General features: G+C 41.0%; 1 protein-coding gene across 1 annotated transcript in view; it reads left to right on the top strand.

Annotated features, from left to right (window-relative positions):
- Lama1 (laminin subunit alpha 1) overlaps positions 1-9,538 on the top strand; it is a 165,121-nt gene extending 155,583 nt beyond the window's left edge. The window contains exons 62-63 of the mRNA XM_046467487.2: positions 8,016-8,238; positions 9,183-9,538. Of these exons, the coding sequence (XP_046323443.1) occupies positions 8,016-8,238; positions 9,183-9,343 (384 nt within the window). The 3' untranslated portion in view covers positions 9,344-9,538. The remainder of the gene's footprint in view (positions 1-8,015; positions 8,239-9,182) is intronic.
- The last annotated feature ends 6,071 nt before the right edge of the window (positions 9,539-15,609 follow it).

The following is a 15,609-nucleotide window of genomic DNA, read 5'->3' as shown; positions in this document are numbered from 1 at the left end:
GACGGCGCGTCTCTGATTTGATATCAAGTTCCTTGATCCATTTTGAATTCACTTTTGTGCATGGCGAGAGAAAGGGATTCAGTTTCATTTTGTTGCATATGGATTTCCAGTTTTCCCAGCACCATTTGTTGAAGATGCTATCCTTCCTCCATTGCATGCTTTTAGCCCCTTTATCAAATATAAGATAGTTGTAGTTTTGTGGATTGGTTTCTGTGTCCTCTATTCTGTACCATTGGTCCACACGCCTGTTTTGGTACCAGTACCATGCTGTTTTTGTTACTATTGCTCTGTAGTATAGTTTGAAGTCTGGTATCGCTATACCGCCTGATTCACACTTCTTGCTTAGCATTGTTTTTGCTATTCTGGGTCTTTTATTTTTCCATATGAATTTCATGATTGCTTTCTCTATTTCTACAAGAAATGCCATTGGGATTTTGATTGGCATTGCATTAAACCTATAGAGAACTTTTGGTAATATCGCCATTTTGATGATGTTAGTTCTGCCTATCCATGAACAGGGTATATTTTTCCATCTTCTAAGATCTTCTTCTATTTCTCTCTTTAGGGTTCTGTAGTTTTCATTGTATAAGTCTTTCACCTCTTTTGTTAGGTTGATTCCCAAGTATTTTATTTTTTTTGAAGATATTTTGAATGGAGTGGTTGTCCTCATTTCCATTTCAGAGGATTTGTCGCTGATATACAGGAATGCCTTTGATTTATGCGTGTTGATTTTAAATCCTGCCACTTTGCTGAATTCATTTATTAGCTCTAATAGTTTCTTTGTAGAGCCTTTTGGGTCTGCTAGATATAGAATCATATCATCTGCAAATAGTGATAATTTAATTTCTTCTTTTCCTATTTTTATGCCTTTAATTTCTTTCGTCTGTCTAATTGCTCTGGCCAGTGTTTCGAGAACTATGTTGAAGAGAAGTGGAGAGAGAGGGCATCCCTGTCTTGTTCCAGATTTTAGAGGGAATGCCTTCAGTTTTTCTCCATTCAGAATAATGCTAGCCTGAGGCTTAGCATAGATTGCTTTTACAATATTGAGGTATGTTCCTGTTATCCCTAGTTTTTCTAGAGTTTTGAACATAAAGGGATGCTGTACTTTGTCAAATGCTTTTTCCGCATCTATCGAGATGATCATATGGTTCTTATTTTTAAGTCTATTGATGTGGTGAATAACATTTATTGATTTCCGTATATTGAACCAGCCTTGCATCCCAGGGATGAATCCTACTTGATCATGGTGTACAATTTTTTTGATATGTTTTTGTATCCGATTCGCCAGAATTTTATTGAGGATTTTTGCATCTAGGTTCATTAGAGATATTGGTCTGTAGTTTTCTTTCTTTGAAGTGTCTTTGTCTGGTTTAGGTATCAGGGTGATGTTGGCCTCATAGAATGAATTTGGAAGTTCTCCCTCCTTTTCTATTTCCTGAAGTAGCTTGAAAAGTATTGGTATTAGTTCTTCTTTAAAGGTTTTGTAAAATTCTGCTGTATACCCATCGGGACCTGGGCTTTTCTTAGTTGGTAGTCTTTTGATGGTTTCTTCTATCTCCTCAATTGATATTGGTCTGTTTAGGTTTTCTATATCCTCCTGACTCAATCTGGGCAGATCATATGACTTAAGAAATTTATCTATGCCTTCACTATCTTCTAATTTATTGGAGTATAAGGATTCAAAATAGTTTTTGATTATCTTCTGTATTTCTGAAGTGTCTGTTGTGATATTGCCTTTTTCATCCCGTATGCTAGTAATTTGAGTTCTCTCTCTTCTTCTCTTCACTAGCATCGCTAAGGATCTGTCGATTTTGTTTATTTTTTCAAAGAACCAACTTTTAGTTTTGTCAATTTTTTCAATTGTTTCTTTTGTTTCGATTTCATTAATTTCAGCTCTGATTTTAATTATTTCTTGCCTTCTACTTCTTTTGCTGTTGTTTTGCTCTTCTTTTTCAAGGATTTTGAGATGAAGTATGAGATCATTTATTTGTTGGTTTTTTCTTTTTTTAAGGAATGAACTCCAAGCAATGAATTTTCCTCTTAGAACTGCTTTCAATGTGTCCCATAGATTCCGATATGTTGTGTCTGTGTTTTCATTTATCTCTAAGAATTTTTTAATTTCCTCCTTGATGTCTTCTATAACCCATTGATCATTCAGTAACCTATTGTTCATTCTCCAATTGATGTATGCTTTTTCCTTCCTTCTTTTATCGTTGATTTTCAGTTTCATTCCATTATGATCAGATAAGATGCATGGTAATATCTCTACTCCTTTATATTGTCTAAGAGTTGCCCTGTGACATAATATATGATCTATTTTTGAGAAGGATCCATGTGCTGCTGAGAAAAAAGTGTAACTGCTTGATGTTGGGTGGTATACTCTATATATGTCAATTAGGTCTAGGTTATTAATAGTGTTATTGAGTTCTATAGTTTCCTTATTCAACTTTTGTTTGGAAGATCTGTCCAGTGGCGAGAGAGGTGTGTTGAAGTCTCCCATGATTATGGTGTGGTGGTCTATTAGACTCTTGAACTTGAGAAGAGTTTGTTTGACGAACATAGCTGCACCATTGTTTGGGGCATAAATATTTATGATTGTTATGTCTTGTTGGTGTATGGTTCCCTTAAGCAGTATGTAGTGTCCCTCTTTATCTCTTTTGATTAACTTTGGCTTGAAATCTATTTTATTTGATATGAGTATGGACACGCCTGCTTGTTTCCGAAGTCCATATGAGTGATATGATTTTTCCCAACCTTTCACCTTCAGCCTATGTATGTCTTTTCCTATCAAATGCGTCTCCTGTAGGCAGCATATTGTTGGGTCTTGTTTTGTGATCCATTCTACTAGCCTGTGTCTCTTAATTGGTGAGTTTAAGCCATTAACATTTAGGGTTATTATTGAGATATGGGTTGTTCTTCCAGCCATATTTGTTTATTTCTGTTACTAAACATTGTTTGTTTTCCTCTTTGATTGTTTCCCCCCCCCTTTACTGTCCTACCTCCCACTGTTGGTTTTCATTGTTATTTTCCATTTCCTCTTCCTGTAATACTTTGGCTAGGATGTTTTGAAGAGATGGTTTTCTAGCTGCGAATTCTTTAAACTTTTGTTTATCGTGGAAGGTTTTAATTTCATTCTCCATCCTGAAGCTTAATTTCGCTGGATACACAATTCTTGGTTGGAACCCATTATCTTTCAGTGTTTGAAATATGTTATTCCAGGATCTTCTAGCTTTCAGAGTCTGTGTTGAAAGATCAGCTGTTATCCTGATTGGCTTGCCCCTAAATGTAATCTGCTTCCTTTCTCTTGTAGCTTTTAAAATTCTCTCCTTATTCTGTATGTTGGGCATCTTCATTATAATGTGTCTAGGTGTGGATCTCTTATGATTTTGCACATTCGGCGTCCTGTAGTCTTCTAGGATTTGGGATTCTGTCTCATTCTTCAAGTCTGGGAAGTTTTCTTGTATTATTTCATTGAATAGACTGCTCATTCCTTTGGTTTGGAGCTCTGTACCTTCCTGTATCCCAATGACTCTTAAGTTTGGTCTCTTAATGTTATCCCATATTTCTTGGATGTTCTGCTCATGGTTTCTTAACAGTCTTGCTGAGCTGTCTATGTTCTTTTCCAGTTGAAATACTTTGTCTTCATTGTCTGATGTTCTATCTTCTAAGTGTTCTACTCTGTTGGTAGTATTCTCCATTGAGTTTTTAAGTTGGTTTATTGCTTCCTGCATTTCTAGGATTTCTGATTGCTTGTTTTTTATAACCTCTATCTCCCTGTATAGCTGATCCTTTGCTTCCTGGATTTGTTTGCGTAATTCGTTGTCGAAGTGATCTTTCATTGTCTGATTTTGCTGTTTAATGTCTTCCTTGATACTCCAGATCATCTGAAGCATGTATATCCTGAATTCTTTATCTGACATTCCATCTGCTGCAGCTGTTACCTCTTCTAAAGTTGCGTTGACCTGCATTGCTTGTGGTCCTTTCTTTCCTTGTCTTTTCATACTGCTTGCGTATCTTTCCTGCAGGTGCGGGCGGCGGCTCTGCTCTCTCCTTATTCCAATTGGGGTGTCGTGGCTACCACGCCGGCAGGTCACTGGGCCTGTTCTGGGAGCTGGTGGCGGCTCTGTTCTGCCCCTACTCCAATTGGGGTGACGTGTCTGTCGTACCAGCAGGCCACTGGGCCTGTCCCGCTGGTCGGTCGCAGATCTGCCCACCTTTCGGGCACGGGTGGAGGCTCTGCTTTGCCCCTACTCCAATTGGGGTGTCGTGACTACCCCGCCTGCAGGATGCTGGGTCTGTTCCTGGCAAGGGAGGCGACTCTGCTCTGTCACTACTCCAATTAGGGTGGTGTTTGTACCCCGCCGGCAGGCTCCTGGGCCTGATCCGCCGGTCTGTTGTAGGTCTGCCTACCTTGAAGGCGCGGGCGGCGGATCTGCCCTGCCCCTCCTACCATGCCTGCGGACCCCTGGGCCTGATCTGCAGGTTGATCACTGGTCTGCTCACCCTGCGGGCACGGGTGGCGGTTCCGCTCCACCCCCACTCCAATTGGGGTCACGTGACCACCACACCGGCAGGGCCTGATCCGGGCGTGGGATAAGGATCTGCTCTGCCCCTACTCGAGTTGGGGTGACGTGTGTACCACACTGGCAGGCCACTGGGCCTGACCCGCCAGGCTGTCACAGGTCTGTTTACCTTGCAAGCGCGAAGGGCGGCTCTGCCCTGCCCCTCCTACCACGCCCATGTACCACTGGGTTGCGGGTCTGCCCACCTTGCGGGTGCGGGTGGCGGCTCCGCTCCGCCCCCTCTCCAATTGGGGTCACGCGGTCACCACGCTGGCGAGCCGCTGGGCCTGCTCCAGGGGCTGGCGGCGGCCCGGCTCCTTCCCTCTGGCTCGAGGACAAATTGAGGAGACTCGGGTGACTGAGCCTCACCCCCCTTACCAGGAGACCAACTGCTTATGTCACCGCTGGTATTGATGAAGATCTCTCCTCCACCGCTTTCTGCTGACATCAGATCTCTGCCATGTTGGTATCCTATGCGAATGGCAGCATTTCGTTCCCCTTGCCAGGCAACCCAAGCAATGGGTGAGTCCTGACCTGCCCTCAGCAGGACCCGGACCGAGACGCAGTTTCCGCGGGCTCCTAGCCCCGGTCCAGGGAAGTTCCGGGAGCCGGAACTCGGCCGCTCCGTGCTCGGTGTAAGCTCCTATAAGTGTAGGCTCCAAGAAGCAGCCCCCGCGGGCTCAGTTCCGGGAGCCGGAATTCGGCCGCTTAGTGCTTGGTGTATGCTCTGATAGTAGCAGGGTCCAAGAAGCAGCCTCCGCGGGCTCCGCAGCCCTGAGCCAGGGCGGTTCCGGGACGGTTCCGGGAGCCGGAACTCGGCCGCTCTGTGCTCGGTGTAAGCTCCTATAAGTGTAAGCTCCAAGAAGCAGTCCCCGCGGGCTCAGTTCCGGGAGCTGGAATTCGGCTTCTTGGTGTTTCGTGTTTGCTCTGATATTAGCAGGGTCCAAGAAGCAGCCTCCGCAGGCTCCGCAGCCCGGAGCCAGGGCGGTTCCGGGACGGTTCCGGGAGCCGGGACTCGGCCGCCCCGCGCTCCGTGTTCACTCTGATAAGATCAGATTTTAAGAAGCCCCCAGGCGCTGAACCCTAGCAATCTGTCTGCAAGCCGCAGGCGAATTGCAGCCTGAAATTACCTGTTCTATGGCTGAATGAGCTGCGGTCAGTCAAAAACAGGTGTGGTGACGTCAGTTTACCAACATGGTGGCTGCTGGCCTCCTCTGTGGTCTGACCGGTGTGGAGAACCGAGATGGACCGCTTCCTTCCCCGTCTCGAACCCAGAATTCAGCCCTGAGTGCGGTGCTTGCGCGTCTGGCAGAAACTGCAGCGCTGTAACCCTGCGTCTCTATCCCAGCGCGCCTTGCAGACTCTAGCCGCGGGGCGATTTGCTGAATAAGCAGTGTTACCCTCCGTGCGACAAACCTCTCGCGTTTGAGTCCCCGTAGCCGATCCTCATGCGATGTAAATCCTTCCTCCAGGTTCCGGCGCACCCCACTATTGCTGGAAATTCCTAACAAGATATCCTTTAGCCGTCCTGACTTGTCATACTCCCACACAGTGAAGCAGCACACGGGGGTAATGCACTCCCCTCGCCGCCATCTTCCCTCCTGTAATTCCCCAAATCATATTGTTGAAGGAGTAATATGCTGGAATTTTCTCCTGTTTTAGTTGCCCCCAGACTTATCTGGCTATTTCTAGTGTTCCCTAACCGACTCTCCACTGGGATTTTGGTCTCTAGTCTATCCTACAGTGGGAGTGGGGATGGCCTGGGAAAGTCCTTTCTAACCCTTGTCTTCATCTCCCCCTGTCCTCTTATTTCGTGTCAAAACAAAACTGCCTCTATATCATTTTTGCTGCCTCTCTATGCTGCAGTTTATTGTGAGGAATAATAATAATAAAGGGTGATACATCGAGACAAGGTGCAGAGGCAGGGAAGGAGGTAGAGTGGGCCTTTCTCCAAGTGGCCACATTTATTTATGCCTATAGGTTACGTTAGGTCATTAGCACCATAACTACATTATTGTCTGGAGTATCAGTGAGATTGCTTATTTTTCAGTTACAGTTTACAGTTACAATATGTAATGTTAGGAGCTTTGTGTAGCTCTCAAGAAAGTTCATTGTCTGAAGTTACTGTTAGGCAGGCAGATCCAGGAGCACCTGAGCTTGGTGAAACATTGTAATTATCAAGCAAGCAAATTCCTTTATTCCCAGGAGTTATGTACCTAAGATCAAGGTCGAAACCCTGGTGAAGAACATTGCTACAGCGGCCAGGCATCCCATGTCTTTTCTATGGAAGTTTCCAGCAGCCAGGAATTCTGTACCTTTGCACAGAAACTTCCTAGCCACCAAACATGCCACAATCACAAAGTTTTTTAGAGACCCCAATCCCAAACAGAGAACCCCTACACTTTATAGCCACCTTTTCCCCTTATCTATACTTTAAAAGAAGTTTAAAAACTTTGTATCTATTTGCACATTTTTATATGGCATCTAAAAACACTTATCAGAAGTGCAATAGGTTCAAAAAATGTACTTTTTTATTGCATTGTATATTTTACTTCTGTCATTGACTTATTGCTTATTGTTCTTTTAAAACTTTTCTTAGTGGTTTCCCAAGGTTTATAAAATACATCTTTAATTTGTCGAGGCCTACCTTGAAGTAATACTGAGTGGCTTCATAGATAGCATAAGAACCTTGCAGCAATATACTTCAAATTCTTTCCTCCTTTCCAAGTCTGCTTGGGCTTCAAAAATTGATTTTCCCATTGTTTTGGAGACTGCAAGTGTGAGACCAAGATGCCAGTAGGATTGATTGCTTCTGAGGTCCTCTCTCCTTAGTTTATAGCTGTCTGTCTTCTCCCTGGGTCTTCTCATGGTCTTACCTCTGTGTGTATCTTCTCAAGGTCTTACCTTAGTGATCTCATTTTAACTTAATCACCCTTTAAAGCCTCCATTTCCAAATATAGTCTCATTTGGAGGGAGACTTTCAGTGTATGAATTTTGGACATCAATCAACCCATAACAACTCCATTGTTTGCAGAGCTGAGATTTACTGTTGTTGGCTTTTCACTGTTATAAAACATCTACCTACAGTTTGTCAGGGGGAGTTAGTAAATGTTCCCACATAGCTGTTATCAACTGACAGCCTCTGTAGGCCTGTTAATTCCTGAAAATGTCCCCTAGTGCCCTGAAAGTGGGGCACTAGTCCCAGGGCACAGTGTGGCTCTAGCTTGTTACCATGGAGGAACAGGACAGTGTATGAGTCCTGTTTTACCCTTTTGGGGAACAGAATAGTGTGTGAGTCCTCAAGGAGGCTATTTTTTTAACACCATTATTTCTCATGGTCAGTCCTCCTTTGAACATACTCCTATGACTTTATCCTCTCCAAGAGCATTTTTGTACAAATGTCCTGTGTTCCTTAAACTTGGAAAATCTCACCACAACGTTGGTTTTCTTCAGCTCTTGTTTCATGTCAACAACGGTGCTGGTAGGATAACAGCCACTTACGAGCCCAGAGCTGCCAAGACACTCTGCGATGGAAGATGGCACATGCTTCAAGCTAACAAAAGCAAACACCGGGTCATTCTGACAGTGGATGGGAATACAGTCAGTGCTGAAAGTCCACACACCCAGTCCACCTCGGCCGACACCAACAATCCCATCTATGTTGGTGGCTATCCTGGTAAGCATGAAAACCTGCTCTACGGAGCCACATGATGGGGCATGGTCACTTGGGGATGTCTTACTTCAGCATGCTATGGAGGAGGTTTTGGTTTGGTGACAAAATCTTCTCCATTTTAGAAAAGCTATTACAAATACTAACCTAAAATATTCTGGACAAATTAAAATTAAAAATTAAGCCAGGCAGGGTGATACATAACTATAATCCCAGTGGCTCAGAAGACTGAGACAGGAGGATCACAAGTTCAAAGCCAGCCTCAGCAACTTAGCAAGGCCCAAAGCCACTTAGAGAGACACTGTCTCAAAATTAAAAAAAAAAAAGGCTAGGAATGTGCCTTAGGGGTTAAGCACCCCTGTATTCAATCCCAGTACCCCCACCCAAACAAAATCTAAACACCAATTAATCATTAAGTAAGCCCTTGAGAACATTGGATCTGGTGTGAAATAAGATGAATGCTTTTACTAAGGTCAGTCACCTTAAATGACTCCCAAAGTTGGGAATCATCTTAGGAGACAAACCTGTGACTCATCCTTTCACATAGATTTTGGATTTAGAAGTATGTATTCCAGATGTTTCAAGAAATTATTACAAATAATGAACATCTGTTGTATGATAAAAGTCACAACTGGGGCTGGTATTCTGGCTCAGTGGTAGATCTCTTTCCTAGCATGTGTGAGGCACTGGGTTTGATTCTCAGCACCACATATAAATAAATGAATAAAATAAAGGCCCATCAACAACTAAAAAAAAATATTTAAAAAATTCACAACTGTGCCTTAAAATTACTACATATTACAAGTTTTCTGTGACTTTTGCTCGTCACTCCAGGCACATGTGGAAAAATATCCTTCTGGTTTTGATGGAGAACACACTTGAAATTATTTTTGTTCCTATCTCATTCCACAAAATTAAACAGGATGTGTCTTTTTGCCTTTCTGTAACAGCTAATGTCAAGCAAAACTGCCTGAGCAGCCGGGCCTCGTTCCGGGGGTGTTTGAGGAAGCTCACCCTGATTAAAGGCCAACAGGTGCAGTCTTATGACCTCAACACAGCTTTCGACCTACAAGGAGTTTTCCCTCATTCCTGTCCAGGGGCTGAGTCCTGAGCTTCTAGCAAAATCCTTAATTGGAATCATTACTAATATTTTGAGGAAAATTATTTTTTCCGAATTCAAATATCTTCTATTCAGATTTCATTTCCAACTCAGGTTAACGATTTCCCCAGAGAAACATGTTTATGTTAAACTAAAACCACATGTACAACAAATGTTTCTATTAAATAGTCTAAAATGTAAGTTGAACTCATTGACTCTTTTTTTTTAACATTATTTGTAATAAAACTTTTTCAACACTGAATATTCTGTTGGTTTTTTTAACAGTATTTTTTAAGTTTTGTGTTTTGGGATTTCAAAAAATAAAATATCACAAGAGACTGTAATAGGGTAGAGCAGAGTGTGGATCTCCTTTTATTTCCTTATGAAAATGTTAAACTCTGAATTCTACAATAGACAAGGAATGTCATTGGACACATTCCAGCAGAGAGTACCAACTGTTTACAACATAGGAAGCCCAGGAAATCACAGAAGTAAGGGAAAGATAACCTCCTTTTGACATAACCTGGTTCTATCAGAACCTGACCTAGCAGCATGTTTTTCAGGACAGGGGAAAAAAATGGTGTAACGCCTTCTTTACTATTAAATTTATTCTCACCCCTTATAATAAATCCCTTGATTGGCTATTTTTTTGAGAATGTGTATAATTTGAAAAAAGGAAATAAGGAGCTGGGCACAGGAACACATGCTTGTAATCCCAGCAGCTCAAGAGGCTGAGACAGGAGGATCGCGAGTTCAAAGCCAGCCTCACTCAGTAAAAACAAGGTGCTAAGCAACTCCACTAAGCAACTCCACCATGTCTCTAAATAAAATACAAAATAGGGCTGGGAATGTGTCCTAGAGGTCAAGTCCTCCTGAGTTCAATCCCTGGTATTCCCCCCCAAAAAAGGAAAATTCAAAAACCACATATGTATGTTCTTTTAATGGACTAAACAGCTGTAAGTTCAAATTCCTGAAGTCTCTTTTGACCTCTCCTGATGTATTTTGGCCTGGCTCTGGGTCATGACTGGGTTAAGATGGCTGCTATCCCAAATGCTTCAGAGAACTGGTTTTATTTTTCAAATGCTTGTTTGATGAGAAGCCCTACTGATTTTTCCTAAATTAAGAGAACAGATTCACATCTGTATGTACAAAATATTTCAGTTTGATAAATAAGGATACTGTGGGATTGGTCCTGTCCCTCTTCTGTGCCTGGTTTATGTTCCTGAACACTTGTGGCTATCTGCATCTCTTGGCAAATGGATTTGAAATTCGTAATTCCTTTCCCAGTTAAATATTAGCCTGAAGATATTTCTTAGAGAAAGCAGCCAACTGAGAAAGTGCCCATTGTTCTGTAGCACCTCGAAGTCTAAGTAACACAGATCCACTGTCTAACGGCAGCTTCCTGGGACAGCTGAGTCAGGAAGGGGACAGGAGCCCTCCCCTCAACAGTGCAACTGCACCAGGGGCTCCTCACTGTGCCATGAGTGGCGTTTCTGCTCACAATTCTGAGGAAACCAGCTCTAGCTCAGTTGAGGGCTCCAACATTCTAGACTGTGGTCCACCATGTTGGATAAGGACCAATCCAGAGACAACCAATCCAGAGTTGCCTTGGACTTCAAGCCCCTGCCCTCCACCCTTCATGAATAGAGCTAAAACAGAGTTTGCACTTCTCATGATTTCAGCTGTTCACAAGCCTTCTCTTAAATGATTCCCTCAAAGGAAAATGTACTTCTCTCCCCTTTGGCCTTTCATGGAGTAAGAGACCTGGGTTTAAATTCTCCCTGTGTCGTAAGCATGTGCTGGCTTCAGGTGGGACACCTGTCCTGACTCTCATGGTGGGTCCACACATGTTTTCTAACCCTTGTCAGTAAGGCTGAATTAAGTCCTCAGAATAGGGGTTCCAGACAAGATACAGAATACCCAATTCGAGTCCAGATAAATAACGAATGTGTTCAGTGTCAAAATACACTAAATATTGCACAGCATCCAGTGTTTGCATGCCAAATCTAAAAACCTCATTTTGCAGGCCCAAAAGGCCTAAGAAGATTATGATACCCCTTCCCTCACTGCTCCAAATAAAAACAAATCCACATCTTAGAGGGCATGCAACAAAACCCATTGAAGATTGCATGATGCTTTTGTGGAAATACCAGATTTTTCCCAAGATGCTTTTCTTAAAAAAAAAATTGTTATATATGACAGCAGAACGCATTACAATTCTTATTACACATGTAGAGCAAATTGTTCATATCTCTGGTTGTACGCAAAGTAGGGTCATACCATTCATGTATTCATGTATGTACTTAGGATAATAATGTCCATTTTATTCACAGTCTTTCCTACCTCCATGTCCCCTCTCTTCCCCTCCATCCCCTTTGAGTTCATTGGAGTTCATCTGATCCTCCCATGTACCCCAACCACATTATGAACCAGCATCCTTAAATCAGCAAAAACATTAGGCGCGCACATACACATACACACACACACACACACACACACACACATTTTGTTTATTCATCTCCTGATGGGAATTGGGTTGCTTACACCTTTTGGCTATTACAAATAATGCTGCTATGAACACTGGTCTACAAACATCTATTCAAAGTCACTGCTCTCAGTTTTCCTGGGTATATACAGAGAATTGCTGGCTCATATGGTAAATCTATTTTTAATCTTTTGAGGAACTACCATACAGTATGTCCAGTTTATTTTTAAGCCTCATTTTTTCTCATATATAAAAAAGATTTTGACATAAATCTCAAAAAGTTTATATTTAAGAAATACTATTATCAAAATTAATTTTTAAAGAAAAATAAAATTCTGAGAATGCTTACATAAGCTAATAACCTTGACCTTAATGGAATTTAAGCCTCAGTCACATGTGCCAGCACAAAAGTTCAATAGCCAAATAGATTTATAGGCAAGCTTTACTAAACATCAGAAATAAGAAAAAATAACCAATTCATTGCATCACCTGGCTTAACCTTTATATAAAACAATTACAGAATAACTTTAATTATGAACTTAGATATAAATATGTTTAATAAAATAATAAATTCAATTCAGTCCTTAGGGGAGAACAATGACTATATCTGCAAACCCATAAATTGATTTTATTCTTGAATGTAGTAATTTTTGGTGTGTTATAGTAAGACATTTGACATGCAATGTAAACTCCTAAATTTTTTGTTTGACTTGTTGTTGTTTTGTTTTAAGAAGCAGGGTCTACCCCATTTGCCCAGTGTGGTCTTGAACTCCCAGGCTCAATTGATCCAGCTTCAGCTTCCTGAGTAGCTGGGATCATGCTTCTTTCTCTCCCCCCTCTGCACATGTGCACAATACCCTGCTGCTGCCTACAGGCACTGTGTTGTACAGTATGTCTCTAGAACTGATTCATCTTTTATAACTGGACTTTATACCTGTTGAACAGCAACTCTCCATTTCTGCCCCCTCCATGGCAACCATCATTCTATTCTCCATTCCCATGAATTTGACTATTTTAGATCTCAAATATTAGGGTAATCATGCAGTATTTGCCCTTTTTTGACTGACTTATATCACTTAGCACAGTATCCTTCAGGTTCGTCTACACTGCCAGATGGCAGGATTTCTTACTTTTCCGAGACAATAATTCATTATCACATTTTCTTTAACTGTTGATGAAACTTTCAGCTTTGTTTCTGTATCTTCACTATTGTGACTAATGCTATAATGAATATGTGAGTGCAGATAGCTCTTCAAAATCCTAATTTCAATTCTTGTGACTATATACTCAGAAGTGGGATTGCTGGATCATATGGTAGTTGCATTTTTAATTTTTTGAGGAAACCCCAAGCTGTTTTCCATAATGGCTATGCTGACCAACCAATCCCACAAATAGTATACAAGGGTTCCAGTTCTCTGGATCCTTGCTGTCACTTATTATTTTTTGTTTTCTTGTTTTTGATGACAGCCATCCTAAGGGTATGAGATGACATCTCACTATAGTTTTGATTTGCATTTCCCTGAGTAGTGATCTTTTCATCTTTGAGCATCTTTTCATACGCTTATTAGCCATTCATATGTATTCTTTTTTATTTCCCATGAGAGTTTTTCTTTTATTTAGAGAATATTTTGACGTAGTATACATTCATAAAATAAGTATAACTTGTTCCAATTATGATCCCATTATTGTGGATGTATACAATATGGAGTTACATTGGTCATGTATTCATATATATGGATAAGAGTGTTATGTCTGATTCATTCTACTGTCTTTCCTATTGCCAACCCCCTCCCTTCCCTTCATACATCTTTGTCTAATCCAGTGACTTTCTAGTCTTCTTCCCCCTTGTTGTGGTTAGCATCCACATATCAGAGAGAACATTCTGACTTTGGTTAGAAAAATCAGTCATGAAATTCATTTGGAAAACTGAGGTCCAGTATAGCCAAAGCAATCCTTAGCAAGAAAAGCCACACAGGAGGCATCACAATACCAGACTTTAAATTATACTACAGAGCTATAGTAACAAAAATGGCACAAAAACAGACATGAAGAACAATGGAACAGAAGAGAAGACACAGAGACAAAGCCACATAGATACAGTTATCTCACACTGGACAAGGGTGCCATAAACATAATTGGAGAAAAGATAGCCTCTTCAATAAATGGTGCTGAGAAAACTGGAAATACATATAAATATGTAGTGGAATAAAATTGAACGTCTATCATAGTTATTCTTTTCAGAAATGTCTATTTGAGTCTTTTGTCCATTTTCTAGCTAAGTTGTTTTTGTTGCTATAGAGTTGTAGGTCTTTCTTACACATTTTGGGTACTAATGATTTATTAGGTGTATGGTCTGTGAATATTTCCTCCAGTTTCACAGTTGCCCTTTGCTTTGCTGTGTGGCATGTGGAAAGTTTTTAACTGACTCTTTCTCCATCTTTCCGGTTTTTCTTCCATTTTCTCTGAAGTCATAACTTGAGTTGATTATTCTCATTTATCCTGCATCATCAGCAGGATGGTAGTGGATCATCAATCTCATACATTTGAAAGTGAAAAGAAAAGAAAGACAGAAAGCCAAATTTTCCTCTTTCTATCAGCTGTAAAGTCCTGAATCAAGTACTTGCATCCAGGAAAAAAACCTTAGAGGGTGCATTACAATTCTTTCATGTGGCAAAGGTATGGAAAACCAAGGATGCTCAAGGGCTTGGAGATGGGGGAAATGGAAGATGTTGGTCAAATGGCACAAAGTTTCAGTTATGCAGGATGAATAAACTCTGGATGTCTAGCATGGTGACTATATTTATAATACTTGATTGTGTGCCTGAAATTTGCTAGGAAGGAACAAAAATATTCTCATCACACACACACACACACACACACACACACACACACAATTAGCTTCTAATTTTGCCTATAATTCACAAATTCCTTGAAACTCATATAAGCATATACAGTCATTCACTTTCTTTATTCAATAAGGCATATGTTACATTGATTAACCTTTTATATATGCTACATTTCATAATAAAGAGGCACAATAAAAATTAAAATATAACATGCAATTTTTTGATCTGGAGATGAGAACTAGATGTATATAAATACATAATTGATTTTCCTACTGCTCTTTCCATAGCATGGCAAGATCACCGTAGAGATAGTTGAGGTCTAAGGTCTAAGATAGACTTTAGAACTACAACTAAAACCAACGTGGTAAGAAATTTGCATTAGGCAGTAATTGCATATGTACATTTTCTAAGCACAGCTAGGTTTGCCTGGAAGTTTTACAAATGGCAGATCAGTGGCTCAGTGGCTGAAATGTATGTGCATCAACATTTTGCCTCTTTTGTGTTCTGAAAATTGTATATTACTTCTTTCATTGTCTAAAGGTCTTTTTTTTTTCAAAGATCAGGGAATTAGTGATGCAGAAATAAGGACATCTCATTAGGTTTTTTATAATGTCAATGCTTATCTAAAACCTGTAACAACCTTTATCTCCAGTAGGAGACACTCTTCCGTGGCTGATTGTCTTGTAAAATTTCATGGGAAGGCCTTCTGTTTTCTCTTCCCCCATAATCAACACTCTTCCCATACTTCTACTGGCTTTTCTCACTTGCTTAGAACCTCAATAATATTCTGCCCTGCATCCAAGAAGGATCCTTCCCACAATTACAAACTTTGTTATTTTCTCAGCCTCGGTATCACTTCTTCCTAAAGGGTTTATAAGCTTCAGCACAGGTAAAGAAGTTAGTCAACAGCCTGAGTAGGAAGCAACAGGTCATTTTCATAGCTGAGA

This window comes from Marmota monax, unplaced genomic scaffold (genome assembly GCF_021218885.2).
Source record: "Marmota monax isolate L192 unplaced genomic scaffold, Marmota_monax_Labrador192_F-V1.1 WCK01_AAM20220418_F8-fsc00103, whole genome shotgun sequence".
Taxonomy (NCBI): Eukaryota; Metazoa; Chordata; class Mammalia; order Rodentia; family Sciuridae; genus Marmota; species Marmota monax.
Note: the sequence above shows the minus strand (reverse complement) of the source record. Positions and strands in the feature narration are given on the sequence as shown.